The 27,170-nt window shown below is 40.9% G+C and overlaps 1 protein-coding gene across 1 annotated transcript in view; it reads left to right on the plus strand.

Annotated features, from left to right (window-relative positions):
- LOC139401779 (nectin 1b-like) overlaps window positions 1-26,740 on the plus strand; it is a 61,841-nt gene extending 35,101 nt beyond the window's left edge. Inside the window, exons 3-5 of the mRNA XM_071145747.1 lie at window positions 2,021-2,320; window positions 9,451-9,568; window positions 26,383-26,740. Coding sequence (XP_071001848.1) covers window positions 2,021-2,320; window positions 9,451-9,568; window positions 26,383-26,707 — 743 coding nt within the window. The 3' untranslated portion in view covers window positions 26,708-26,740. The remainder of the gene's footprint in view (window positions 1-2,020; window positions 2,321-9,450; window positions 9,569-26,382) is intronic.
- The last annotated feature ends 430 nt before the right edge of the window (window positions 26,741-27,170 follow it).

Here is a 27,170-nt window from a genome sequence, read left to right on the forward strand (position 1 = left end):
AAAACCGGTTCCTTTCAGCACATCAGGGACAGAGGAAAACCGGTTCCTTTCAGCACATCAGGGACAGAGGAAAACCGGTTCCTTTCAGCACATCAGGGACAGAGGAAAACCGGTTCCTTTCAGCACGTCAGGGACAGAGGAAAACCGGTTCCTTTCAGCTCGTCAGGGACAGAGGAAAACCGGTTCCTTTCAGCTCGTCAGGGACAGAGGAAAACCGGTTCCTTTCAGCTCGTCAGGGACAGAGGAAAACCGGTTCCTTTCAGCACGTCAGGGACAGAGTAAAACCGGTTCCTTTCAGCTCGTCAGGGACAGAGGAAAACCGGTTCCTTTCAGCACATCAGGGACAGAGGAAAACCGGTTCCTTTCAGCACGTCAGGGACAGAGGAAAACCGGTTCCTTTCAGCACGTCAGGGACAGAGGAAAACCGGTTCCTTTCAGCACATCAGGGACAGAGGAAAACCGGTTCCTTTCAGCACGTCAGGGACAGAGGAAAACCGGTTCCTTTCAGCTCGTCAGTGACAGAGGAAACCCGGTTCCTTTCAGCACATCAGGGACAGAGGAAAACCGGTTCCTTTCAGCACGTCAGGGACAGAGGAAAACCGGTTCCTTTCAGCTCGTCAAGGACAGAGGAAAACCGTTTCCTTTCAGCTCGTCAGGGACAGAGGAAAACCGGTTCCTTTCAGCTCGTCAGGGACAGAGGAAAACCGGTTCCTTTCAGCACATCATGGACAGAGGAAAACCGGTTCCTTTCAGCACGTCAGGGACAGAGAAAAACCGGTTCCTTTCAGCTCGTCAGTGACAGAGGAAACCCGGTTCCTTTCAGCACATCAGGGACAGAGGAAAACCGGTTCCTTTCAGCACGTCAGGGACAGAGGAAAACCGGTTCCTTTCAGCTCGTCAAGGACAGAGGAAAACCGGTTCCTTTCAGCTCGTCAGGGACAGAGGAAAACCGGTTCCTTTCAGCACATCAGGGACAGAGGAAAACCGGTTCCTTTCAGCACATCAGGGACAGAGGAAAACCGGTTCCTTTCAGCACATCAGGGACAGAGGAAAACCGGTTCCTTTCAGCACGTCAGGGACAGAGGAAAACCGGTTCCTTTCAGCTCGTCAGGGACAGAGGAAAACCGGTTCCTTTCAGCTCGTCAGGGACAGAGGAAAACCGGTTCCTTTCAGCTCGTCAGGGACAGAGGAAAACCGGTTCCTTTCAGCACGTCAGGGACAGAGTAAAACCGGTTCCTTTCAGCTCGTCAGGGACAGAGGAAAACCGGTTCCTTTCAGCACATCAGGGACAGAGGAAAACCGGTTCCTTTCAGCACGTCAGGGACAGAGGAAAACCGGTTCCTTTCAGCACGTCAGGGACAGAGGAAAACCGGTTCCTTTCAGCACATCAGGGACAGAGGAAAACCGGTTCCTTTCAGCACGTCAGGGACTTGATTCAAATCACCACAAGACCTTTCCTCCCTCCACCTCAGATTCATTAACTTCAAATATAAATGTATCAGTCAATCTGAAGATTAACGTTGAAGTGAAGTAGAAATAATTAAATAGAGAGATATCAGTCAATCTGAAGATTAACGTAGAAGTGAAGTAGAAATAATTAAATAGAGAGATATCAGTCAATCTGAAGATGAACGTTGAAGTGAAGTAGAAGTAATTAAATAGAGAGATATCAGTCAATCTGAAGATGAACGTTGAAGTGAAGTAGAAATAATTAAATAGAGAGATATCAGTCAATCTGAAGATGAACGTTGAAGTGAAGTAGAAGTAATTAAATAGAGAGATATCAGTCAATCTGAAGATGAACGTTGAAGTGAAGTAGAAATAATTAAATAGAGAGATATCAGTCAATCTGAAGATTAACGTTGAATTGAAATATATATCCTTAAACACCTAAAAGTGAATTATCTTGAAAGAAAAATACACACAAACCACTTACTTCACAGTTAAATGTATAATGTTTTAATGAAAGGCATTGGCATTGAGATGTTGATAATCCATTTATTCTCTCTCTTCCTTCCAGCGCGACCTCTGACCCGAATGACCTTGACCACGCCTACCATCGTGGCCCGCCCCCAGAAGCGTAAGATGACTGTGGCAACATGCCTCTCGGCCAATGGGAAGCCTCAGAGCGTGATCAAGTGGGACACGAGGCTGAAGGGTGAGGCCACGTTCCAGGAGACACAGAACAGCAACGGCACGGTGACCGTCCGCAGTAACTATGTGGTCGTGCCAAGCAGAGAGACACACAAACAGAAACTCACCTGCATCGTAACCTACCGCAACGAGAGGATTACCGACAGTGTCGTGCTCAACGTGCAGTGTGAGTTATCGCCGTTATTTTCATGTCAATCATTCAATTTTTTGGGACATGTCGTCCCATTGAGGTTGGTATACCTGTTTATTTAACCATGTAGTCCCATTGAGGTTAGAACACCTCTATATTTAACCATGTAGTCCCAATGAGGTTAGAATGCCTCTATATTTAACCATGTAGTCCCAATGAGGTTAGAATACCTCTATATTTAACCATGTAGTCCCAATGATGTTAGAATACCTCTATATTTAACCATGTAGTCCCATTGAGGTTAGAATACCTGTTTATTTAACCATGTAGTCCCATTGAGGTTAGAATACCTGTTTATTTAACCATGTAGTCCCATTGAGGTTAGAATACCTCTATATTTAACCATGTAGTCCCAATGAGGTTAGAATACCTCTATATATACCATGTAGTCCCAATGAGGTTAGAATACCTCTATATTTAACTATGTAGTTCCAATGAGGTTAGAATACCTCTATATTTAACCATGTAGTCCCATTGTGGTTAGAATACCTCTATATTTAACCATGTAGTCCCAATGAGGTTAGAATACCTGTTTCCCAAGGGAGAGTTGATTTTAAATGCACTCACAGCACATCAACAAATCAACACACTTTACTAAGAGAAACACAGTGTAAATAGAAGCTTAACGTGAAAGACTATCAGAGTCCAAAATGTGTCGTAGACAGTTCAGTTTGAAGATAAAACGACTTCTCCAGTAGAAATCCCCGATCACACTTGAATTACTGGGGCATCTGAAACGCCACCCTATTCTCTATTTAGTGCACAACTGGTCTGGTCATTAGTAGTGGACTAAATAGGGAATAGGGTGTAATTTAGGAAGCATGTCATTAGTTAATATTAGTACCATTCACTGCTCTGTTCTGTCTGTTCTGCTCTATTCTGCTGTGTTCTGTCTATTCTGCTCTGTTCTGTCTGTTCTGCTCTATTCTGCTGTGTTCTGTCTATTCTGCTCTGTTCTGTCTGTTCTGCTCTATTCTGCTCTGTTCTGCTCTATTCTGCTCTATTCTACTCTGTTCTGTCTATTCTGCTCTGTTCTGTCTATTCTGCTCTGTTCTGTCTTCTGCTCTATTCTACTCTGTTCTGTCTGTTCTGCTCTATTCTGCTCTGTTCTGTCTATGCTGCTCTGTTCTGTCTATTCTGCTCTGTTCTTCTCTATTCTGCTCTGTTCTGTCTGTTCTGCTCTATTCTACTCTGTTCTGTCTATTCTGCTCTATTCGACTCTGATCTGTCTGTTCTGCTCTATTCTGCTCTGTTCTGTCTATTCTGCTCTGTTCTGTCTATTCTGCTCTATTCTACTCTGATCTGTCTGTTCTGCTCTATTCTGCTCTGTTCTGTCTATTCTGCTCTGTTCTGTCTATTCTGCTCTATTCTACTCTGTTCTGTCTATTCTGCTCTATTCTACTCTGTTCTGTCTGTTCTGCTCTATTCTGCTCTAGTCTACTCTGATCTGTCTATTCTGCTCTGTTCTGTCTGTTCTGCTCTATTCTGCTCTGTTCTGTATATTCTGTTCTGCTCTGCTCTATTCTGTTCTGTCTGTTCTGCTCTATTCTGCTCTGTTCTGTCTGTTCTGCTCTATTCTGCTCTGTTCTGTCTATTCTGTTCTGCTCTGCTCTATTCTGTTCTGTCTGTTCTGCTCTATTCTACTCTGTTCTGTCTGTTCTGCTCTATTCTGCTCTGTTCTGTTCTGCTCTGTTCTATTATGTTCTGCTCTATTCTATTCTGTTCTGCTCTGTTCTGTTCTGTTCTATTCTGTTCTGCTCTATTCTGCTATATTCTGCTCTGTATTGCTCTATTCTATTCTGCTCTATTCTACTCTGTTCTGTCTGTTCTGCTCTATTCTGCTCTATTCTACTCTGTTCTGTCTATTCTGCTCTGTTCTGTCTATTCTGCTCTATTCTACTCTGTTCTGTCTGTTTAGCTCTATTCTGCTCTGTTCGGTCTATTCTGTTCTGCTCTGCTCTATTCTGTTCTGTCTATTTTGCTCTATTCTACTCTGTTCTGTCTGTTTTGCTCTATTCTGCTCTATTCTACTCTGTTCTGTCTATTCTGCTCTGTTCTGTCTATTCTGCTCTATTCTACTATGTTATGTCTGTTCTGCTCTATTCTGCTCTGTTCTGTCTATTCTGTTCTGCTCTGCTCTATTCTGTTCTGTCTGTTCTGCTCTATTCTGCTCTGTTTTGTCTATTCTGTTCTGCTCTTCTCTGTTCTGCTCTGTTCTGTTCTGTTCTGCTCTGTTCTATTCTGTTCTGCTCTGTTCTGTTCTGCTCTGCTCTATTCTGCTCTGTTCTGTCTATTCTGCTCTATTCTACTATATTCTGCTCTGCTCTGTTTTGGTCTGCTCTATTCTGCTCTGTTCTGTCTATTCTGCTCTGTTCTACTCTGTTCTGTCTATTCTACTCTGTTCTGTCTGTTCTGCTCTATTCTGCTCTGTTCTGTCTATTCTGTTCTGCTCTGCTCTTTTCTGTTCTGTCTGTTCTGCTCTATTCTGCTCTGTTCTGTCTATTCTGTTCTGTTCTGTTCTACTCTTCTCTGTTCTGCTCTGCTCTGTTCTATTCTTTTCTGCTCTGTTCTATTCTGCTCTATTCCATTCTGTTCTGCTCTGTTCTGTTCTGTTCTGTCTATTCTGCTCTGTTCTGTCTATTTTGCTCTATTCTACTCTGTTCTGTCTGTTCTGCTCTATTCTGCTCTATTCTACTCTGTTCTGTCTATTCTGCTCTGTTCTGTCTATTCTGCTCTATTCTACTCTGTTCTGTCTGTTTAGCTCTATTCTGCTCTGTTCGGTCTATTCTGTTCTGCTCTGCTCTATTCTGTTCTGTCTATTTTGCTCTATTCTACTCTGTTCTGTCTGTTTTGCTCTATTCTGCTCTATTCTACTCTGTTCTGTCTATTCTGCTCTGTTCTGTCTATTCTGCTCTATTCTACTATGTTATGTCTGTTCTGCTCTATTCTGCTCTGTTCTGTCTATTCTGTTCTGCTCTGCTCTATTCTGTTCTGTCTGTTCTGCTCTATTCTGCTCTGTTCTGTCTATTCTGTTCTGCTCTTCTCTGTTCTGCTCTGTTCTGTTCTGTTCTGCTCTGTTCTATTCTGTTCTGCTCTGTTCTGTTCTGCTCTGCTCTATTCTGCTCTGTTCTGTCTATTCTGCTCTATTCTACTATATTCTGCTCTGCTCTGTTTTGGTCTGCTCTATTCTGCTCTGTTCTGTCTATTCTGCTCTGTTCTACTCTGTTCTGTCTATTCTACTCTGTTCTGTCTGTTCTGCTCTATTCTGCTCTGTTCTGTCTATTCTGTTCTGCTCTGCTCTTTTCTGTTCTGTCTGTTCTGCTCTATTCTGCTCTGTTCTGTCTATTCTGTTCTGTTCTGTTCTACTCTTCTCTGTTCTGCTCTGCTCTGTTCTATTCTGTTCTGCTCTGTTCTATTCTGCTCTATTCCATTCTGTTCTGCTCTGTTCTGTTCTGTCTATTCTGTTCTGTTCTGTCTATTCTGCTCTGTTCTGTCTGTTCTGCTCTATTCTGTTCTGTTCTACTCTGTTCTGTCTGTTCTGCTCTATTCTGTTCTCTTCTGTTCTGCTCTGTTCTATTCTGTTCTGCTCTGCTCTATTCTGTTCTGCTCTGTTCTGTTCTGCTCTGCTCTATTCTGCTCTGTTCTGTCTATTCTGCTCTATTCTACTCTATTCTGCTCTGCTCTGTTCTGGTCTGCTCTATTCTGCTCTGTTCTGTCTATTCTGCTCTGTTCTGTCTATTCTGCTCTATTCTACTCTGTTCTGTCTGTTCTGCTCTGTTCTGTCTATTCTGCTCTATTCTACTATGTTCTGTCTGTTCTGCTCTATTCTGCTCTGTTCTGTCTATTCTGTTCTGCTCTGCTCTATTCTGTTCTGTCTGTTCTGCTCTATTCTACTCTGTTCTGTCTATTCTGCTCTGTTCTGTTCTGCTCTGTTCTGTCTATTCTGCTCTATTCTACTATATTCTGCTCTGCTCTGTTTTGGTCTGCTCTATTCTGCTCTGTTCTGTCTATTCTGCTCTGTTCTACTCTGTTCTGTCTATTCTACTCTGTTCTGTCTGTTCTGCTCTATTCTGCTCTGTTCTGTCTATTCTGTTCTGCTCTGCTCTTTTCTGTTCTGTCTGTTCTGCTCTATTCTGCTCTGTTCTGTCTATTCTGTTCTGTTCTGTTCTACTCTTCTCTGTTCTGCTCTGCTCTGTTCTGTTCTGTTCTGCTCTGCTCTATTCTGCTCTGTTCTGTCTATTCTGCTCTATTCTACTCTATTCTGCTCTGCTCTGTTCTGGTCTGCTCTATTCTGCTCTGTTCTGTCTATTCTGCTCTGTTCTGTCTATTCTGCTCTGTTCTGTCTATTCTGCTCTATTCTACTCTGTTCTGTCTGTTCTGCTCTATTCTGCTCTGTTCTGTCTATTCTGTTCTGCTCTATTCTACTCTGTTCTGTCTGTTCTGCTCTATTTTGTTCTGTTCTGCTCTGTTCTATTGTGTTCTGCTCTGTTCTGTTCTGCTCTGTTCTGTTCTGCTCTATTTTGTTCTGGTCTGCTCTGTTCTATTGTGTTTTGCTCTGTTCTGTTCTGCTCTATTGTGTTCTGCTCTGTTCTGTTCTGCTCTGTTCTATTCTGTTCTGCTCTGTTCTGCTCTGTTCTATTGTGTTCTGTTCTGTTCTGTTCTGCTCTGTTCTGCTCTGTTCTGCTCTGTTCTATTCTGTTCTGCTCTATTCTGTTCTGCTATATTCTATTCTGTTCTGCTCTGTTCTGTTCTGCTCTGCTCTATTCTGCTCTTTTATGTCTATTCTGCTCTATTCTACTGTATTCTGCTCTGCTCTGTTCTGGTCTGCTCTATTCTGCTCTGTTCTGTCTATTCTGCTCTATTCTTCTCTGTTCTGATTTGTTCTGCTCTTCTCTGTTCTGCTCTGTTCTGCTCTATTCTGCTCTGCTCTGATCTGCTCTATTCTGTTCTGTTCTGTTCTTCTCTATTCTGTTCTCTTCTGTTCTGCTCTGTAATGCTCTGTTCTGGTTTGCATGTGGTATACTAGCATAGTGATGTAGAACATCATTCACCGTTGTCCTGTCATAACACAGTCAGTGTTTTCCGTTAGCCCCGACCGTCGGCTAATCATCCGGCTACCGACTAATTTTCAGCTGGCTACTTTTTCCACATCCTATTAGCCAGGCAACTTTTTATTTAAAAGTTTCAATCCACTAGTCCGTCGACCCCTCTCCCGCTAGAATTAACAATATGCATCTTCTAGCATTCTATTCTTAGGATAGGTGCCTGTCAGTCACAAAGCCAGCGATTACAGGGAAACGCAGTCTGTCCCTCTTCCCTGTACAATTTGTGTACGATGTGGTTGGTTGCAGTCAAATGTCTTTACAAGGAGGACGAAGAAAGAGTGTGATGCTCGTGAATTTGCACGTCCCACGTAATATAGGTGGTAACGATGAGTCAATCCACGACTTAGCCGAATTATTGTTTTCTGGCATTGTCCTTTATTTTGTGTAGCCGTTAGCGATGATGCTAATAAAAAACCATCTTCTGACAGATGGAAAGGCTTTCCCAAAAACCTTCTCTGTAAATGTTAACTACAAAGTAGCTGATATAATGATTATTTTCATAAATCCAGTGGGTATTTGTTTTGCAAACTCTACTATTGCTTAAACACTGCTAAACAACAGCCTCTTGTTAGGTGTTCATTAAAGTGCAGCTTCACCCAAAAATATAAATTGATCAGATTTTTCAAAAGTGGTCTCAGGATGTGGTTCTCAGGATGTGGTTCTCAGGATGTGGTTCTCAGGATGTGGTTTAAGCATTTTTGTGGACTTAGAACTTACAATGTTGTTGTTTTTCTATTAAAAAGTGTGATTTTGAGAGTGACACCTAAATAAAATTGGAAAAACTTAAACCTAGAAAAACAACAAGGAGAAAACGGAATGTGGGAAAGAACAAAATGGAATCAGGCAAAAAATAAAACTGATTTTGTATGGCCTACCTAATAATGTTTTTGAATTCATATAGAGGGTGGTGATCTCTAGGAGTGGTGTGGTGACCTCTAGAGAGTGGTGTGGTGATCTCTAGAGGGTAGTGTGGTGATCTCTAGAGGGTGGTGATCTCTAGAGGGTGGTGTGGTGATCTCTAGAGAGTGGTGTGGTGATCTCTAGAGGGTGGTGTGGTGATCTCTAGAGGGTGGTGTTGTGATCTCTAGAGGGTGGTGTGGTGACCTCCTAGAGGGTGGTGTGGTGATCTCTAGAGGGTGGTGTGGTGATCTCTAGAGGGTGGTGTGGTGATCTCTAGAGGGTGGTGTGGTGATCTCTAGAGGGTGATGTGGTGACCTCCAGAGGGTGGTGTGGTGATCTCTAGAGGGTGGTGTGGTGATCTCTAGAGAGTGGTGTGGTGATCTCTAGAGGGTAGTATGGTGACCTCTAGAGGGTAGTGTGGTGACCTCTAGAGGGTGGTGTGGTGATCTCTAGAGGGTGGTGTGGTGATCTCTAGAGAGTGGTGTGGTGATCTCTAGAGGGTGGTGTGGTGATATCTAGAGGGTGGTGAGGTGATCTCTAGAGGGTGGTTTGGTGATCTCTAGATGGTGGTGTGGTGACCTCTAGAGGGTGGTGTGGTGATCTCTAGAGGGTGGTGTGGTGATCTCTAGAGGGTGGTGTGGTGATCTCTAGAGAGTGGTGTGGTGATCTCTAGAGGGTGGTGTGGTGACCTCTAGAGGGTGGTGTGGTGATCTCTAGAGGGTGGTGTGGTGATCTCTAGAGGGTGGTGTGGTGATCTCTAGAGAGTGGTGTGGTGATCTCTAGAGGGTGGGGTGGTGATCTCTAGAGGGTGGTGTGGTGACCCTAGAGGGTGTTGTAGTGTGATGATCTCTAGAGGGTTGAGTACTGGGACAGTCACAGTGAATGGCGTGAATGGAAGACATAAGGACTTTTCACAGTACTGAGCCAAACAGAGCTGACCCTAACGAAGTTGAACTGTTTTGGCATGGTTACATAGTCGCTTGAACCATTTAGGAGAAGGACTGTGACAAAATACTGTGGGCTAGCACAGTAACATTCAGGTCGACCCTATATGGCCAATCTGACAAGACTGTACTGACACCATCTCTCTCCCCCTGACAGATGAACCGGAGGTGAAGATCGAGGGTTTTGATGGTAACTGGTACCTGAACCGTCAGGACGTCAGCCTCACCTGCAACACTGACGCTAACCCCCCTGTCACCGTCTACCAGTGGAAACTGTAAGTCTAAAACTCCACACAGGGATGAAGCTTCTTTTTACTGTCTATGTTCATGTTCAAGTTGTCTGTTTGAAAGCGGTAGAAGAAGAAGTATCTTCTCCACAATTAACAGCACGGAGGCTCAAACAGAAGGAGAAGAGGATTCATATTGTCTTAGGGTGTGTCCAAAATATCCCCTGTGCTCAATCCCCTGCTCTGGTCAACACTATTCAGGGAATAGCTAATATTTGCCAGCATCATACCACCCTGCATACCACCCTGTGTCCACTGCTGGCTTGCTTCTGAAGATGAGCAGGGTTGGTCCTGGTCAGTCCCTGGATGGGAGACCAGATGCTGCTGGAAGTGGTGTTGGAGGGCCAGTAGGAGGCACACTTTCCTCTGGTCTAAAAATAATACCCCAGGGCAGTGATTGGGGACATTGCCCTGTGTAAAGTGCTGTCTTTCAGATGTAATGTTAAATGGGTGTCCTGACTCTCTGTGGTCAGTAAAGATCCCATGGCACTTATTGTTGGGGTGTTAACACTGGTGTTTTTTAAAAATCCCGATATGACATTCATACCATCATGGCCACCTAATCATCCCCATCTTAAAATTGGCTCATTCATCTCCTCTCCCCTGTAACTATTCCCCAGGTCGTTGCTGTAAATGAGAATATGTTCTTAGTCAACTGACCTGGTTAATTAAATTAACTATTTGTGCCTCGGTTCAATCAATCAATCAATCAATCAATCAATCAAATGTATTTATAAAGCCCTTCTTACAACACTGCTCTGTTCTACTCTGTCATAACATCAAGTGGATGTGTAGCTAACACACATTCTCCAGAACCCTGTTAAATACTCAATTCAATTTACTGCTGCAATGGAGCTGCCACAAAGTTGGGAATTTATGATAAATACTTGTGTTATTATGGTCTGGTAACCGTTTTTATTCCACGTTTCCAATCTGGGTTTCAAAAGCAGAAAGCCATGCTGGAAATCTATCAACATAACTCTACCTCCTCTTTCTCTGTCTTCATCAACCTTTCATTCATGTGTTTCAGTTGCTTTACACACCAGTGTATTGATGATGGTAAGGTGTGAGATGGGAGCCTAGGCAAAGTCTATCTATCTTCAGTATCTACACTATCTATACTATCTACAGTGGCTTGCGAAGGTATTCACTCCCCTTGGCATTTTTCCTATTTTGTTGCCCTACAACCTGGAATTAAAATTGATTTTTTGGGGGGGTTTGTATCATTTGATTTACACAACATTTGAAAATGCAACATATTTTTTATTGTGAAACAAACAAGAAATAAGAAAAAAACAGAACACTTGAGCGTGCAAACTATTCACCCCCCAAAGTCAATACTTTGTAGAGACACCTTTTGCAGCAATTACAGCTGCAAGTCTCTTGGGGTATGTCTCTATAAGCTTGGCACATCTAGCCACTGGGTTTTTTGCCCATTCTTCAAGGCAAAACTGCTCCAGTTCCTTCAAGTTGGATGGGTTCCGCTGGTGTACAACAATCTTTAAGTCATACCACAGATTCTCAATTGGATTGGGTTCTGGGCTTTGACTAGGCCATTCCAAGACATTTAAAGGTTTCCTCTTAAACCACTTGAGTGTTGCTTTAACAGTATGCTTAGGGTCATTGTCCTGCTGGAAGGTGAACCTCCGTCCCAGTCTCAAATCTCTGGAAGACAAACTGGTTTCCCTCAAGAATGTCCCTGTATTTAGCACCGTCCATCATTCCTTCAATTCTGACCAGTTTCCCAGTCCCTGCCGATGAAAAACATCCCAACAGTGTGACTCTGCCACCACCATGCTTCACTGTGGGGATGGAGTTCTCTGGGTTATAAGAGGTGTTGGGTTTGCCCCAGACATAGAATTTAACTTTATAGACAAAAAGCTCAATTTAGGTCTTGTCTGACCAGAGTACCTTCTTCCATGTGTTTGGGGAGTCTTCACATGCCTTTTGGCAAACACCAAACATGCTTGCTTATTTAGTTCTGGCCACTCTTCCCTAAACATGTTTGCTCTTCCCCAAACATGTTAGCTTATTTATTTCTGGCCACTCTTCCCTAAAGCCCAACTCTGTTGAGTGTACGGCTTAAAGTGGTCCTATGGACAGACACTCCAATTTCTGCTGTGGAGGTTTGCAGCTCCTTCAGGGTTATCTTTGGTCTCTTTGTTGCCTCTCTGATTAATTCCCTACTTTCCTGGTCTGTGAGTTTTGGTGGGCGGCCCTCTCTTGGCAGGTTTGTTGTGGTGCCATATTCTTTCCATTTTTTAATAATGGATTTAATTTGCTCCATGGGATGTTCAAAGTTTCTGATAATTTTTTATAACCCAACCCTGATCTGTACTTCTCCACAAATTTGGACCTGACCTGTTTGGAGAGCTCCTTGCTGTTCATAGTGCCGCTTGCTTGGTGGTGTTGCAGACTAGGGCCTTTCAGAACAGGTGTATATATACTGAGATCATGTGACACTTAGATTGCACACAGGTGGACTTTATTTAACTAATTATGTGACTTCTGAAGGTGGTAATATTTTACATCAGATCTTATTTAGGGCTTCATAGTAAAGGGGGTAAATACATATTTTTTTTGAATCTACAGTGGGGGAAAAAGTGAGGCAAAAAAGTATTTAGTCAGCCACCAATTGTGCAAGTTCTCCCACTTAAAAAGATGAGAGAGGCCTGTAATTTTCATTATACGTACACTTCAACTATGACAGACAAAATGAGAAAAAAAATCCAGAAAATCACATTGTATGATTTTTTATGAATTTATTTGCAAATTATGGTAGAAAATAAGTATTTGGTGAATAACAAAAGTTTATCTCAATACTTTGTTATATACCCTTTGTTGGCAATGACAGAAGTCAAACGTTTTCTGTAAGTCTTCACAAGGTTTTCACACAGCAGGAAGCTTGGTCACGGAAATCAGAAAAGCAATAAAATTAACCGTTTACCTTTGATTATCTTCTGATGTTTTCACTGACGAGACTCCCAGTTAGACAGAAAATGTTCCTTTTGTTCCATAAAGATTATTTTTATACCCAAAATACCTCTGTTTGTTTGTCACGTTATGTTGAGAAATCCGCCGGAAATAGCGGTCACGGCAACGCCGGAAAAAATTACACATTATATTCACACCTTAGGGAATACGTAGAAAAAGGAATCTGGTTGCCCAAAGGGGTGCATAGGAACACAACGGTTTCAAAACATGAGTCACTTCCTGATTGGATTTTTCTTAGGCTTTCGCCTGCAATATCAGTTCTGTTATACTCACAGACAATATTTTGACAGTTTTGGAAACTTTAGAGTGTTTTCTATCCTAAGCGGTAAATTATATGCATTTTCTAGCATCTGGTCCTGAGAAATAGGCGGTTTACTTTGGGAACGTTTTTCCAAAAATAAAAATAGTGCCCCCTAGTTTCAAGAGGTTAAATGTATTTGGCTAAGGTGTATGTAAACCTTCCGACTTCAATCACAAGACATTATGAAATCTGTGTACACAAACAACAAGTGTGCAGTTAAAATTGGCAAAAACACACATTTATTTCCACAGAGCCGTGGGGTGAGACAGGGATGCAGCTTGAGCCCCACCCTCTTCATCATATACATCAATGAATTGGCGAGGGCACTAGAACAGTGTGCAGCACCCGGCCTCACCCTACTAAAATCTGTAGTCAAATGTCTGCTGTTTGATAATGATCTGGTGCTTCTGTCACCAACCAAGGAGGGCCTACAACAGCACCTAGATCTTCTGCACAGATTCTGTCAGACCTGGGCCCTGACAGTAAATCTCAGTAAGACAAAAATAATTGTCTTACAAAAAATGTCCAGTTGCCAGGATAACAAATACAAATTCCATCTAAACACCAGCACCACAGGTAACTTCCACAAAGGTGTGAACTATCTGAGAGACAAGGAACGAAGGGCATTCTATGCCATCAAAAGGAACATAAAATTCAACATACCAATTAGGATCTGGCTAAAAATACTTGAATCAGTTATAAAACCCATTGCCCTTAATGGTTGTGAGGTCTGGGGTCCGCTCACCAACCAAGGCTTCACAAAATGGACAAACACCAAATTGAGACTCTGCATGCAGAATTCTGCAAAAAATATCCTCTGTGTACAACGTAGAACACCAAATAATGCAGGCAGAGCAGAATTAGGCCGATACCCGCTAATTATCAAAATCCAGAAAAGTGCCTGATAAATTCTACAACCACCTAAAAGGAAGTGATTCCCAAACCTAACATAACAAAGCCATCACCTACAGAGAGATGAACCTGGAGAAGAGTCCCCTAAGCGAGCTGGTCCCGAGGCTCTGTTCACAACCACAAACAGACCCCACAGAGCCCCAGGACAGAAACACAATTAGACCCAACCAAATCACGAGAAAACAAAAAGATAATTACTTGACACATTGGAAAGAATTAACAAAAAATCAGAGCAAACTAGAATGCTATTTGGCCCTGAACAGAGTACGCAGTGGCAGAATACCTGACCAGTGTGACTGACCCAAACTTAAGGAAAGCTTTGCCTATGTACAGCCTCAGTGAGCATAGCCTTGCTATTGAGAAAAGCTGCCATAGGCAGACCTGGCTCTCAAGAGAGGACAAGCTATGTGCACACTGCCCACAAAATGAGGTGGAAACTGAGCTGCACTTCCTAACCTCCTGCCAAATGTATGACCATATTAGAGACACATATTTCCCTCAGATTACACAGACCCAAACTCCCATATCTACTGATTTTGATAAAACTGATTTTGATAAACTCCCATATCTACTGGGTGAAATTCCACAGTGTGCCATCACAGCAGCAAGATTTTTGACCTGTTGCTACAAGAAAAGGTCAACCTGTGAAGAACAAACACCATTGTGAATTCAACCAATATTTATGTTTATTTATTTTCCCTTTTGCACTTTAACTATTTGCACATCGTTACAACACTGTATAAAGACGTGATATGACATTTGAAATATATGTATTATTTTGGAACAGTTGTGAGTGTAATGTTTACTCTTCATTGTTATTGTTTTTTCACACATAGAGAGGGAGAGAGACTGAGAGAGAGACTGAGAGACAGAGAGAAAGAGAGAGAAAGAGACAGAGAGAGAAAGAGAGACTGAGAGAGAACGCGAGAAAGAGAGAGACAGAGACAGAGACTGATAGAGAGAAAGAGAGAGAGACTGGGAGAGAGAAAGAGAGAGAGACTGAGAGAGAGAGAGGGAGACTGAGAGTGAGAAAGAGAGAGAGACTGAGACTGAAACTGAGAGAGAGAGAGACATAGAGACAGAGCGAGAGAGACAGAGAGACTGAAACTGAGAGAGAGAGACTGAGACAGAGAGTGAGAGGGAGACAGAGAGAGAGACACGGAGACTGAGAGAGAGAGAGAGAGAGAGAGAGAGAGATAGAGAGAGAGAGAGAGAGAGAGAGAGAGTGACTGAGAGATGTATAGACAAGGGGGCATGCTGGGTGACAGATAGGAAGGGACATTGCTTCGGTTTAACAATACTCTAAATGTGTTGTGAAGTTTCCCCCTGGGCTGGGGCGGAACACACACGCTCTCTCTTTCTCTCACACACGCTCTCTCTCTCTCTCTCTCACACACACACACACACACACACACACACACGCACACACGCACACACACACAATCTCTCGCTCACACAAACACACGATCTCTCTCACACACACACATGCACGCACGCTGTCGTGGAAATTTCCTCTATTTACCAAATCATGGGAGCAAACCACACACACAAGTCAGAGTTAGTTATCACAAAGTCCATTTTTAATTATATGAGCTCTATCACAACCCTGTGACTCTCAGATCAATTCAGTGTCTATCAATGAATTATCTGAGAGCCCCCTCTACATTGCAACGGAGATCCTTTAATAGCATAGATCCACCCCCCCCCCCCCCCCCAGACGACATGACAAACCACAGGTCTTAGGAACTTACACAAAGAAAATACTTTACTTCAGAAAGGAGTATCCCCTAGCCAGACAGAGTTGGCTATAAATTATCGTTCAGTTTGGTCTCCTAAACAAAGCTCTTATTTCGTCCTTGGTACAAAATGGTACCAAGACATTACCCCCACCCTATGATATATATCAAATTGTCATTTAGATACAACCAATTCTAAATACAACCAATCCTGGACAAGCTCACTGAGAGGAGAGTAACTGGCACACAGACACAGTGGAGCAAAAGATATGTTTACACATGATGGCACCTTGACCTCTCCCCTCTCTGCGGCCCGAACAACGCACACACTGATTCATCAGTCTTTCCCTGCTCTACTTTCGATCCTGTAGTTTATCAACCCCGGTTCTGTAACACTGTAGTTTATCAACCCAGGTGTTGTAACACTGTAGTTTATCAACCCAGGTGCTGTAACATTGTAGTTTATCAACCCAGGTGTTGTAACACTGTAGTTTATCAACCCAGGTGCTGTAACATTGTAGTTTATCAACCCAGGTGCTGTGACACTGTAGTTTATCAACCCATGTGTTGTAACACTGTAGTTTATCAACCCAGGTGTTGTAACACTGTAGTTTATCAACCCAGGTGCTGTAACACTGTAGTTTATCAACCCAGGTGTTGTAACACTGTAGTTTATCAACCCAGGTGTTGTAACACTGTAGTTTATCAACCCAGGTGTTGTAAGACTGTAGTTTATCAACCCAGGTGTTGTAAGACTGTAGTTTATCAACCTAGGATTTGTAACACTGTAGTTTATCAACCCAGGTGTTGTAACATTGTAGTTGATCAACCCAGGTGTTGTAACACTGTAGTTTATCAACCCAGGTGTTGTAAGACTGTAGTTTATCAACCTAGGATTTGTAACACTGTAGTTTATCAACCCAGGTGGTGTAACACTGTAGTGTATCAACCCAGGTGTTGTAACACTGTAGTTTATCAACCCAGGTGTTGTAACACTGTAGTTTATCAACCTAGATGTTGTAACACTGTAGTTTATCAACCCAGGTGCTGTGACACTGTAGTTTATCAACCCATGTGTTGTAACACTGTAGTTTATCAACCCATGTGTTGTAACACTGTAGACTTTCAGCACTGTTGTCTATTAATCATGTAGTCTAGCATACCTTAATAACATAATATATTTTTTTTACATAATATCATAATATCTTAACATATAAATAACATAATAGCATAATAAAATAACATAATATCATAATAAAATGACATAATAACATAATATAATAACATAATTTCATAATAACATATTAGCATAATACAATGACATAATAACATAATATAATAACATAATTTCATAATAACATAATATAATAACATAATTTCATAATCACGTAATATAATAACATAATTTCATAATAACATATTAGCATAATAAAATGACATAATAACATAATATAATAACATAATTGCATAATAACATATTAGCATAATAAAATGACATAATAACATAATATAATAACATAATTTCATAATAACATAATATAATAACATAATTTCATAATAACATATTAGCATAATAAAATGACATACTAACATAATATAATAAAATAATTTCATAATAGCATAATATAATAACACAATTTAATAATAACATATTAGCATAATAAAATAACATAATAACATAATATAATAACATAATATAATAACATAATTTCATAATAACATAATATAATAACATAATTTCATAATAACATAATATAATAACATAATTTCATAATGACATAATAGCATAATAAAATAACATAATATCATAATAAAATGACATAATAACATAATATAATAACAGAATTTCATAATAACATATTAGCATAATAAAATGACATAATAACATAATATAATAACATAATTTCATAATAACATAATATAAGAACATACTTTCACAATAACATATTAGCATAATAAAATGACATAATAACATAATATAATAACACAATTTCATAATAACATATTAGCATAATAAAATGACATAATAACATAATATAATAACATAATTTCATAATAACGTAATATAATAACATAATTTCATAATAACATAGTATAATAACATAATTTCATAATAACATAATATAATAACATAATTTCATAATAACATAGTATAATAATAACATAATATAATAACATAATTTCATAATAACATAGTATAATAACATAATTTCATAATAACATAATATAATAACATAATTTCATAATAACATAGTATAATAATAACATAATATAATAACATAATTTCATATTTTTTTTATTATTTTTTTTATTTTTTTTTATTTTACCTAGGCAAGTCAGTTAAGAACAAATTCTTATTTTCAATGACGGCCTAGGAACAGTGGGTTAACTGCCTGTTCACGGGCAGAACGACAGATTTATACCTTGTCAGCTCGGGGATTTGAACTTGCAACCTTTCGGTTACTAGTCCAACGCTCTAACCACTAGGCTACCCTGCCGCCTCTACACTCTAACCACTAGGCTACCCTGCCGCCTCTACACTCTAACCACTAGGCTACCCTACCGCCTCTACACTCTAACCACTAGGCTACCCTACCGCCTCTACACTCTAACCACTAGGCTACCCTGCCGCCTCTACACTCTAACCACTAGGCTACCCTGCCGCCTCTACACTCTAACCACTAGGCTACCCTACCGCCTCTACACTCTAACCACTAGGCTACCCTACCGCCTCTACACTCTAACCACTAGGCTACCCTGCCGCCTCTACACTCTAACCACTAGGCTACCCTGCCGCCTCTACACTCTAACCACTAGGCTACCCTGCCGCCTCTACACTCTAACCACTAGGCTACCCTGCCGCCTCTACACTCTAACCACTAGGCTACCTGCCTCCTCTACACTCTAACCACTAGGCTACCCTGCCGCCTCTACACTCTAACCACTAGGCTACCTGCCTCCTCTACACTCTAACCACTAGGCTACCTGCCTCCTCTACACTCTAACCACTAGGCTACCTGCCTCCTCTACACTCTAACCACTAGGCTACCTGCCTCCTCTACACTCTAACCACTAGGCTACCTGCCTCCTCTACACTCTAACCACTAGGCTACCCTGCCGCCTCTACACTCTAACCACTAGGCTACCCTGCCTCCTCTACACTCTAACCACTAGGCTACCCTGCCTCCTCTACACTCTAACCACTAGGCTACCCTGCCTCCTCTACACTCTAACCACTAGGCTACCCTGCCTCCTCTACACTCTAACCACTAGGCTACCTGCCTCCTCTACACTCTAACCACTAGGCTACCCTGCCTCCTCTACACTCTAACCACTAGGCTACCTGCCTCCTCTACACTCTAACCACTAGGCTACCCTGCCTCCTCTACACTCTAACCACTAGGCTACCTGCCTCCTCTACACTCTAACCACTAGGCTACCTGCCTCCTCTACACTCTAACCACTAGGCTACCTGCCGCCTCTACACTCTAACCACTAGGCTACCCTGCCGCCTCTACACTCTAACCACTAGGCTACCCTGCCTCCTCTACACTCTAACCACTAGGCTACCTGCCTCCTCTACACTCTAACCACTAGGCTACCCTGCCTCCTCTACACTCTAACCACTAGGCTACCTGCCTCCTCTACACTCTAACCACTAGGCTACCCTGCCTCCTCTACACTCTAACCACTAGGCTACCCTGCCATAATAAAATGACATAATAACATAATATAATAACATCATTTCATAAACACATTATTTAATAATACCATAATAGCATATCAACGAAATGACATAATGTTATGTGTCAGCATTGTTCAGACATTCAATTCCGCTGCTTATTTTTTAACATATGATATTGACATAATATTCCAATAACATAATATCATAATAACATATTAACATATTATCATAATAACATATTATCATAATAACACATGATCATTAACATAATATATTAATAACATATATTAATAACAAACATTAACCTCTTGGAACTCCCCATACCGGATCCGGTATCAGGAATACAGACTCAAGCTCATTACCATAACGCAACGTTAACTATTCATGAAAATCGCAAATGAAATGAAATAAATATGCCATCTCGCAAGCTTAGCCTTTTGTAAACAAAACTGTCATCTCAGATTTTCAAAATATGCTTCTCAACCATAGGAAAACAATAATTTGTGTAACAGTAGCTAGCAAACAAAGGATTTAGCGTTAGCATTAGCGTTAGCATCCAGCACGCAACATTTCAACAAAAACATAAAAGCCTTCAAATAAAATCATTTACCTTTGAAGAACTTCTGATGTTTTCAATGAGGATACTCTCAGTTGGATAGCAGATGCTCAGTTTTTCCAAAAAGATTCTTTGTGTATTAGAAATAGCTCCGTTTTATACATCACATTTGGCTACCAAAAAAAAACCGAAAATTCAGTCCTCAAAACGCGAACTTTTTTCCAAATTAACTCCATAATATCGACTGAAAACATGGCAAACGCTGTTTAGAATCAATCATCAAGGTGTTTTTCACATATCTCTTCATTGATACATCGTTCTTGGACACATGCTTTCTCCCCTGAATCAAATGGTAAAGTGGAAGCAGCTGGCAATTGCGCACCGAATTCGACGCAGGACACCAGGCGGACACTTGGAAAATGTAGTCTCTTATGGTCAATCTTCCAATGATATGCCTACAAATACGTCACAATGCTGCTAAGACCTTGGGCGAACGACAGAAAGTGTAGGCTCATTCCTTGCGCAATCACAGCCATATAAGGAGACAATGGAAAACAGAGCTTCAGAAATTCTGCTAATTCCTGGGTGATGCATCATCTTGGTTTCGCCTGTAGAATGAGTTCTGGGGCACTTACAGACAAAATCTTTGCAGATTCTGAAACTTCAGAGTGTTTTCTTTCCAAAACGGTCAAGAATATGCATAGTCGAGCATCTTTTCGTGACAAAATATCGCGCTTAAAACGGGAACGTTTTTTATCCAAAAATGAAATAGCGCCCCCAGAGATCCAACAGGTTAACATAATCGCATAAGATATTGTCATTATCATAACGTAATACCATAATATCATAATGTTGTATATTAATAACATAATATATTTATAACATAGGTTAATAACATAATAACATAATAACATGTGTTAATACCATATCATAATATGTATATATGTAAATAACATAATATATACAAAATATAATATCATAACATATAACAACAAACTATATATATTAATAACATAGTATCATAACAACCTACTATATAAATATAAATACATATGTTAATAACATATCATAATATATTAATATACTAGTACCAGTATATATTAATACCAATATAGTGATAATATAATATCATAATATATTAATAACATAATATCCTAATTACATAAAATATGAATACCATATCATAATAACAATGTTTTAATAACAATATATATATATATATATATATATATATATATATATATATATATTAATACAATACATCATAATATATTGATTACATAATATCATAATATATTAGAATAACACCATTGTTATTAATAGTTTAATATTGTAATGCCATGTATAAATAACATAATAGCATAACATAATTTATTAATACCATAATATCATAATAACATAATAGTGTAATATAATAATACTATAATATATTAACATATCCTAATATATAAATAACATAATAGCATAACATAATTTATTAATACCATAATATCATAATAACATAATCGTGTAATATAATAATACTATAATATATTAACATATCCTAATATATTAATAACATAATTTGATAGTAACATGATATAATAACATCATATTTAGAAATAACATGGTATCATTATAGCATGATATAATTACATATATTAAAAACATTGTATTATAATAACGTTATATATTAATAACATCATATGTTATTAATTTAACCTTGATTTAACCAGGTAGGCTAAGTTGTTAGCTTTGGGGATAACCAGTACAATATACCTACTGGAGCACGTGCTACTGGGTGGGTGTTGCAATGGTGACCAGTGAGCTGCCTTTGGTGACAAAATGGATGCCACTGTGATAGACTGCATCCAATTTGTTGAGTTGATTGTTGGAGGCTATTTTGTAAATGACATCGCTGAAGTCAAGGATCGGCAGGATAGTCAGCTTTACAAGGGTATGTTTGGCAGCATGAGTGAAGGATGCTTTGTTGCGAAATAGGAAGCCAATTCTAGATTTAATTTTGGATTGGAGACGCTTAATGTGAGTCTGGAAGGAGAGTTTACAGTCTAACCAGACACCTAGGTATTTATAGATGTCCACATATTCTAAGTCAGAACTGTCCAGAGTAGTGATGCTAGGCTGATAGGCGGGTGCGGGCAGCATTCGGTTGAAGAGCATGTGTTTAGTGGCTGAGATGCACCCGTGACCAGCTCGGAAACCGGATTGCATAGAGGAGAAATTATGTTGGGATTTGAAATGTTCGGTGATCTGTTTGTTCACTTGGCTTTCAAAGACTTTGGAAAGGCAGGGTAGGATAGATATAGGTCTGTAACAGTTTGGGTCTAGAGTGTCTCCCACTTTGAAGAGGGGGTTGGCCACGTCCGCTTTCCAATCGTTAGGAATCTCAGACGATACCAAAGAGAGGTTGAACAGACGAGTAATAGGGGTTGCGACAATGGCGACGGATAATTGTAGGAAGAGAGTGTCCAGATTGTGTAGTCCAGCTGATTTAGTAGGGATCCAGATTTTGCAGCTCTTTCAGGACATCAGCTGTAAGGATTTGGGTGAAGGAGAAGCTGGGGGGCTTGGGCAAGTTGCTGCGGGGGGTGCAGAGCTGTTGGCTGGGGCTGGGGTAGCCAGGTGGAAAGTGTGGCCAGCCGTAGAGTAATTCTCATTGAAATTCTAGATTATCGTGGATGTATCGGTGGTGACAGTGTTTGCTATCCTCAGTGCAGTGGGCAGCTGGGAAGAGGTGCTCTTATTGTGCATGGACTTTACAGTGTCCCAGAAGGAGATGCTATTATTCTCAGTGGACTTTACAGTGTCCCAGAACGTTTGGGAATTAGTGCTGCAGGATGCAAATTTCTGTTTGAAAAAGCTAGCCTTTGCTTTCCTAACTGACTGTGTGTATTGGTTCCTGACTTCCCTGAAAAGTTGCATATCACGGGGGCTATTCGAAGCTAGTGCAGTACGCCACAGGATGTTTTTGTGCTGGTCAAGGGCAGACAGGTCTGGAGTGAACCAAGGGCTATATCTATTACTGGTTCTACATTTTTTTAAAGGGGCATGCTTATTTAAGATGGTGATGAAGGCACTTTTGAAGAATGACCAGGCATCCTCTACTGACGGGATGAGGTCAATGTCATTCCAGGATACCCCGGCCAGGTCGATTAGAAAGGCCTGCTCGCTGAAGTGTTTTAAGGAGCGTTTGACAGTGATGAGGGGTGGTCGTTTGACCGCGGACCCATAACGGACGCATGCAATGAGGCAGTGATCAGTGAGATCCTGGTTGAAGACAACATCATATAAAACATAATATATTAATAACATGGTATCATAAAAACATCATATAAAACATAATATATTAATAACATGGTATCATAATAACATCATATAAAACATCATATATTAATAACATGGTATCATAATAACATCATATATTGTTATATCATATATTGTTATATTGTGATACATGGTATCATAATATCATCATATATTAATAACTTGGTATCATAATATCATCATATAAAACATAATATATTAATAACATGGTATAATAATAACATCATATATTACATAATATATTAATAACATCATATCATAATATCATCATATATTAATAACATGGTATCATAATATCATCATATATTAATAACTTGGTATCATAATATCATCATATAAAACATAATATATTAATAACATGGTATAATAATAACATCATATATTACATAATATATTAATAACATCATATCATAATATCATCATATATTAATAACATGGTATCATAATATCATCATATATTAATAACATGGTATCATAATATCATCATATATTAATAACACCATATCATAATATCATCATATATTAATTACATGGTATCGTAATAACATGATATGAAAACATTATATATTAATAACATCATATCATACATAATATGTGGATATTTCAAAGTCTGTGTATGAATGCTGAATAGGAATGCTGCAAGGCTGTCAATGAAATACAAATGAACTATAATGTATTGGCTAAGAGCCAAACCTAGCTTCCATTTGTGATATAAACATTATAGAGCAGAATGAAGTGATGTAGAAAATTCACTCGAAAAATGTAAATAACACTATATCGTTCTGTAGTCCAACATTAATTAGGAAAAGATGACCTCAGCCAGACAGTTAACCAGTTAGACAGCCAACCAGTCATCCAGCCATTCATCCAGCCAGCTAGTCAGCCTGTTAGACAGTCAGCCAGACAGTAAGACATCTAGTCAGCCAGGCAGTCAGAGAGTGAGCCAGTCAGCCAGCCAGTCAGCCAGATAGACAGCGAGCCAGCCAGCCAGTTAGTTCTGCCTGACAGTCAGCTAGACAGCCAGATAGTCAGCCAGCCAGCCAGTAGGTTAGTCAGTCCCAGTAACATTGAGAGAGCCTCAACATCAGACACGCACGTCCGCACGCATGCTGTACCTGTGGATGTGTGGCCTGTACTACAGCGTGACATGATTTTGTCAAATGCAGCATTGCATTGTTTTAGTGCTCTGGCACTGCACAGTGGTTCAGTTTGTCTGTGTAAACTAGCCCTTCCTGAGATGAATAACAGAACAGGGTGTTATTACTAGAAAGGGGAGGAAGAGAAGGGGAGGAGGAGGAGAGTGCTGGGGAAGTGTCACAACCAGTCCAATAGGATCCTCTTCCTCTCATTACCCTCTCTTTCTCAACCAGTCCAATAGGATCCTAGTCCTCTCCTTACCCCCTCTTTCTCAACCAGTCCAATATGATCCTAGTCCTCTCATTACCCCCTCTTTCTCAACCAGTCCAATAGGGTCTTAGTCCTCTCCTTACCCCCTCTTTCTCAACCAGTCCAATAGGATCCTAGTCCTCTCCTTACCCCCTCTTTCTCAACCAGTCCAATCGGATCCTAGTCCTCTCCTTACCCCCTCTTTCTCAACCAGTCCAATAGGATCCTAGTCCTCTCCTTACCCCCTCTTTCTCAACCAGTCCAATAGGATCCTAGTCCTCTCCTTACCCCCTCTTTCTCAACCAGTCCAATCGGATCCTAGTCCTCTCCTTACCCCCTCTTTCTCAACCAGTCCAATAGGGTCCTAGTCCTCTCCTTACCCCTTCTTTCTCAACCAGTCCAATAGGATCCTAGTCCTCTCCTTACCCCCTCTTTCTCAACCAGTCCAATAGGATCCTAGTCCTCTCCTTACCCCCTCTTTCTCAACCAGTCCAATCGGATCCTAGTCATCTCCTTACCCCCTCTTTCTCAACCAGTCCAATAGGATCCTAGTCCTCTCCTTACCCCCTCTTTCTCAACCAGTCCAATAGGATCCTAGTCCTCTCCTTACCCCCTCTTTCTCAACCAGTCCAATCGGATCCTAGTCCTCTCCTTACCCCCTCTTTCTCAACCAGTCCAATAGGATCCTCTTCCTCTCATTACCCCCTCTTTCTCAACCAGTCCAATAGGATCCTAGTCCTCTCCTTACCCCCTCTTTCTCAACCAGTCCAATCGGATCCTAGTCCTCTCCTTACCAGATAACTATATACAGTGTTTCCTCAGGAGTCAGGTGTGTTCTATACCTGCTCAGACCTGTTCTGTACTGGGACCTCTCTCTCTTCTCATAGCTGTGTTTGAACTTGATGGATGAAGAAAGAAATGTGTCCATTAAGTGTTGTTTTGCAGTCAGTGGGTGGTTTCCAAGATATTTGAATTGCTGTTCTGCACGTAGTTAAAGAGGAGGGTGTGGTTGTTATTGTGGTGGGGGGGGTATCTCATCCCTTTTATAATGGGTTTAATATAACATATCTCTCTATATGTCTCTCCTCTCTCTCTTTCTCTCTGTCTCTGTCTCTGTCTCGCTCTCTCTCTTCTCTATATCTCTCCTCTCTCTCTGTCTCTGCCTCTCTCTCTCCTCTCTCTCTCCTCTTTCTCTCTATCTCTCTACTCTCTCTCTCTTCTCTATCTCTCCTCTCTGTCTCTCTCTTTCCTCTATATCTCTCCTCTCTGTCGCTCTGTTTCTCTCTCTCTTCTCTATATCTCTCCTCTCTGTCTCTACTCTCTGTCTCTCTCTCTTTATTTATGTTCTCTCTGTCTCTATTATCTCTCCCTTCTCTATATCTCTCCTCTCTGTCTCTCTGTCTCTCTCTCTCTCTTCTCTATATCTCTCCTCGGTGTCTCTCTGTCTCTCTCTCTCTCTTCTCTATATCTCTACTCTGTCTCTGTCTCTCTCTCTCTCTCTCTCTCTTATCTATATCTCTACTCTCTCGCTCCTCTCTCTCTACCTCTCTCTCTATACTCTCTTTGTCTCTGTCTCTCTCTCTACCTCTCTCTCTATACTCTCTTTGTCTCTGTCTCTCTCTATACTCTCTTTGTCTCTGTCACTCTCTCCCTCTCTCTGTGTATCTGTCTCTCTCTCTATACTCTCTTTGTCTCTGTCTCTCTCTCCCTCTCTGTGTATCTGTCTCGCTCTCTATACTCTCTTTGTCTCTGTCTCTCTCTCCCTCTCTCTCTGTCTCTGTCTCTGTGTATCTGTTTCTCCTCTCTATCTCTCTTATCTCTCCCCATTTCTCTTTTATCTCTCTCCCCCCTTTATCTTCTCTCTGTCTCTGTCTCTGTCTTTCCTCTCTCTCTCCACTCTCCCCCCAGGTTGAATGGATCTCTTCCCAGCACCGTGGAGATTCGTAACAACTCTCTAATCTTCAAGGGGGCGGTGACCTACGAGCTAGCTGGAACATACGTGTGTGATGCCACCAATGGGATCGGGACTCGTACAGGTCTGGTCGAGGTTAACGTCACTGGTAGGTTACACACTGCTACAAGCGTCTGCTTCTTCTCTCTGCGCTGGGCTTTTCAGAATGTGTTTCTGGGCTTTTCAGAATGTGTTTCTGGGCTTTTCAGAATGTGTTTCTGGGCTTTTCAGAATGTGTTTCTGAGCTTTTCAGAATGTTTAATTGTTGGACTGCATGGTTAATGCTGAACTGATTCCTCTGGTTGGCTTCCTGGTTAGTTGTTGGACTGCATGGTTAATGCTGAACTGATTCCTCTGGTTGTCTTCCTGGTTAGTTGTTGGACTGCATGGTTAATGCTGAACTGATTCCTCTGGTTGGCTTCCTGGTTAGTTGTTGGACTGCATGGTTAATGCTGAACTGATTCCTCTGGTTGGCTTCCTGGTTAGTTGTTGGACTGCATGGTTAATGCTGAACTGATTCCTCTGGTTGGCTTCCTGGTTAGTTGTTGGACTGGTTTAGGTAGATGCCTGTGGTTTCTCCAGGGCTCTTAAACATAAGGGAAGGTATTTTGCAATCAAAGCTCTCCCTCCCTCCTTGTAGTCACACACACACACACACACACACACACACACACACACACACACAGAGAGAGAGAGAGAGAGAGGTGCTCTACCGTACGTTGCGTTGCATGTTGACTCATGTAGT

This window comes from Oncorhynchus clarkii, unplaced genomic scaffold (genome assembly GCF_045791955.1).
Source record: "Oncorhynchus clarkii lewisi isolate Uvic-CL-2024 unplaced genomic scaffold, UVic_Ocla_1.0 unplaced_contig_8367_pilon_pilon, whole genome shotgun sequence".
Lineage (NCBI taxonomy): Eukaryota > Metazoa > Chordata > Actinopteri > Salmoniformes > Salmonidae > Oncorhynchus > Oncorhynchus clarkii.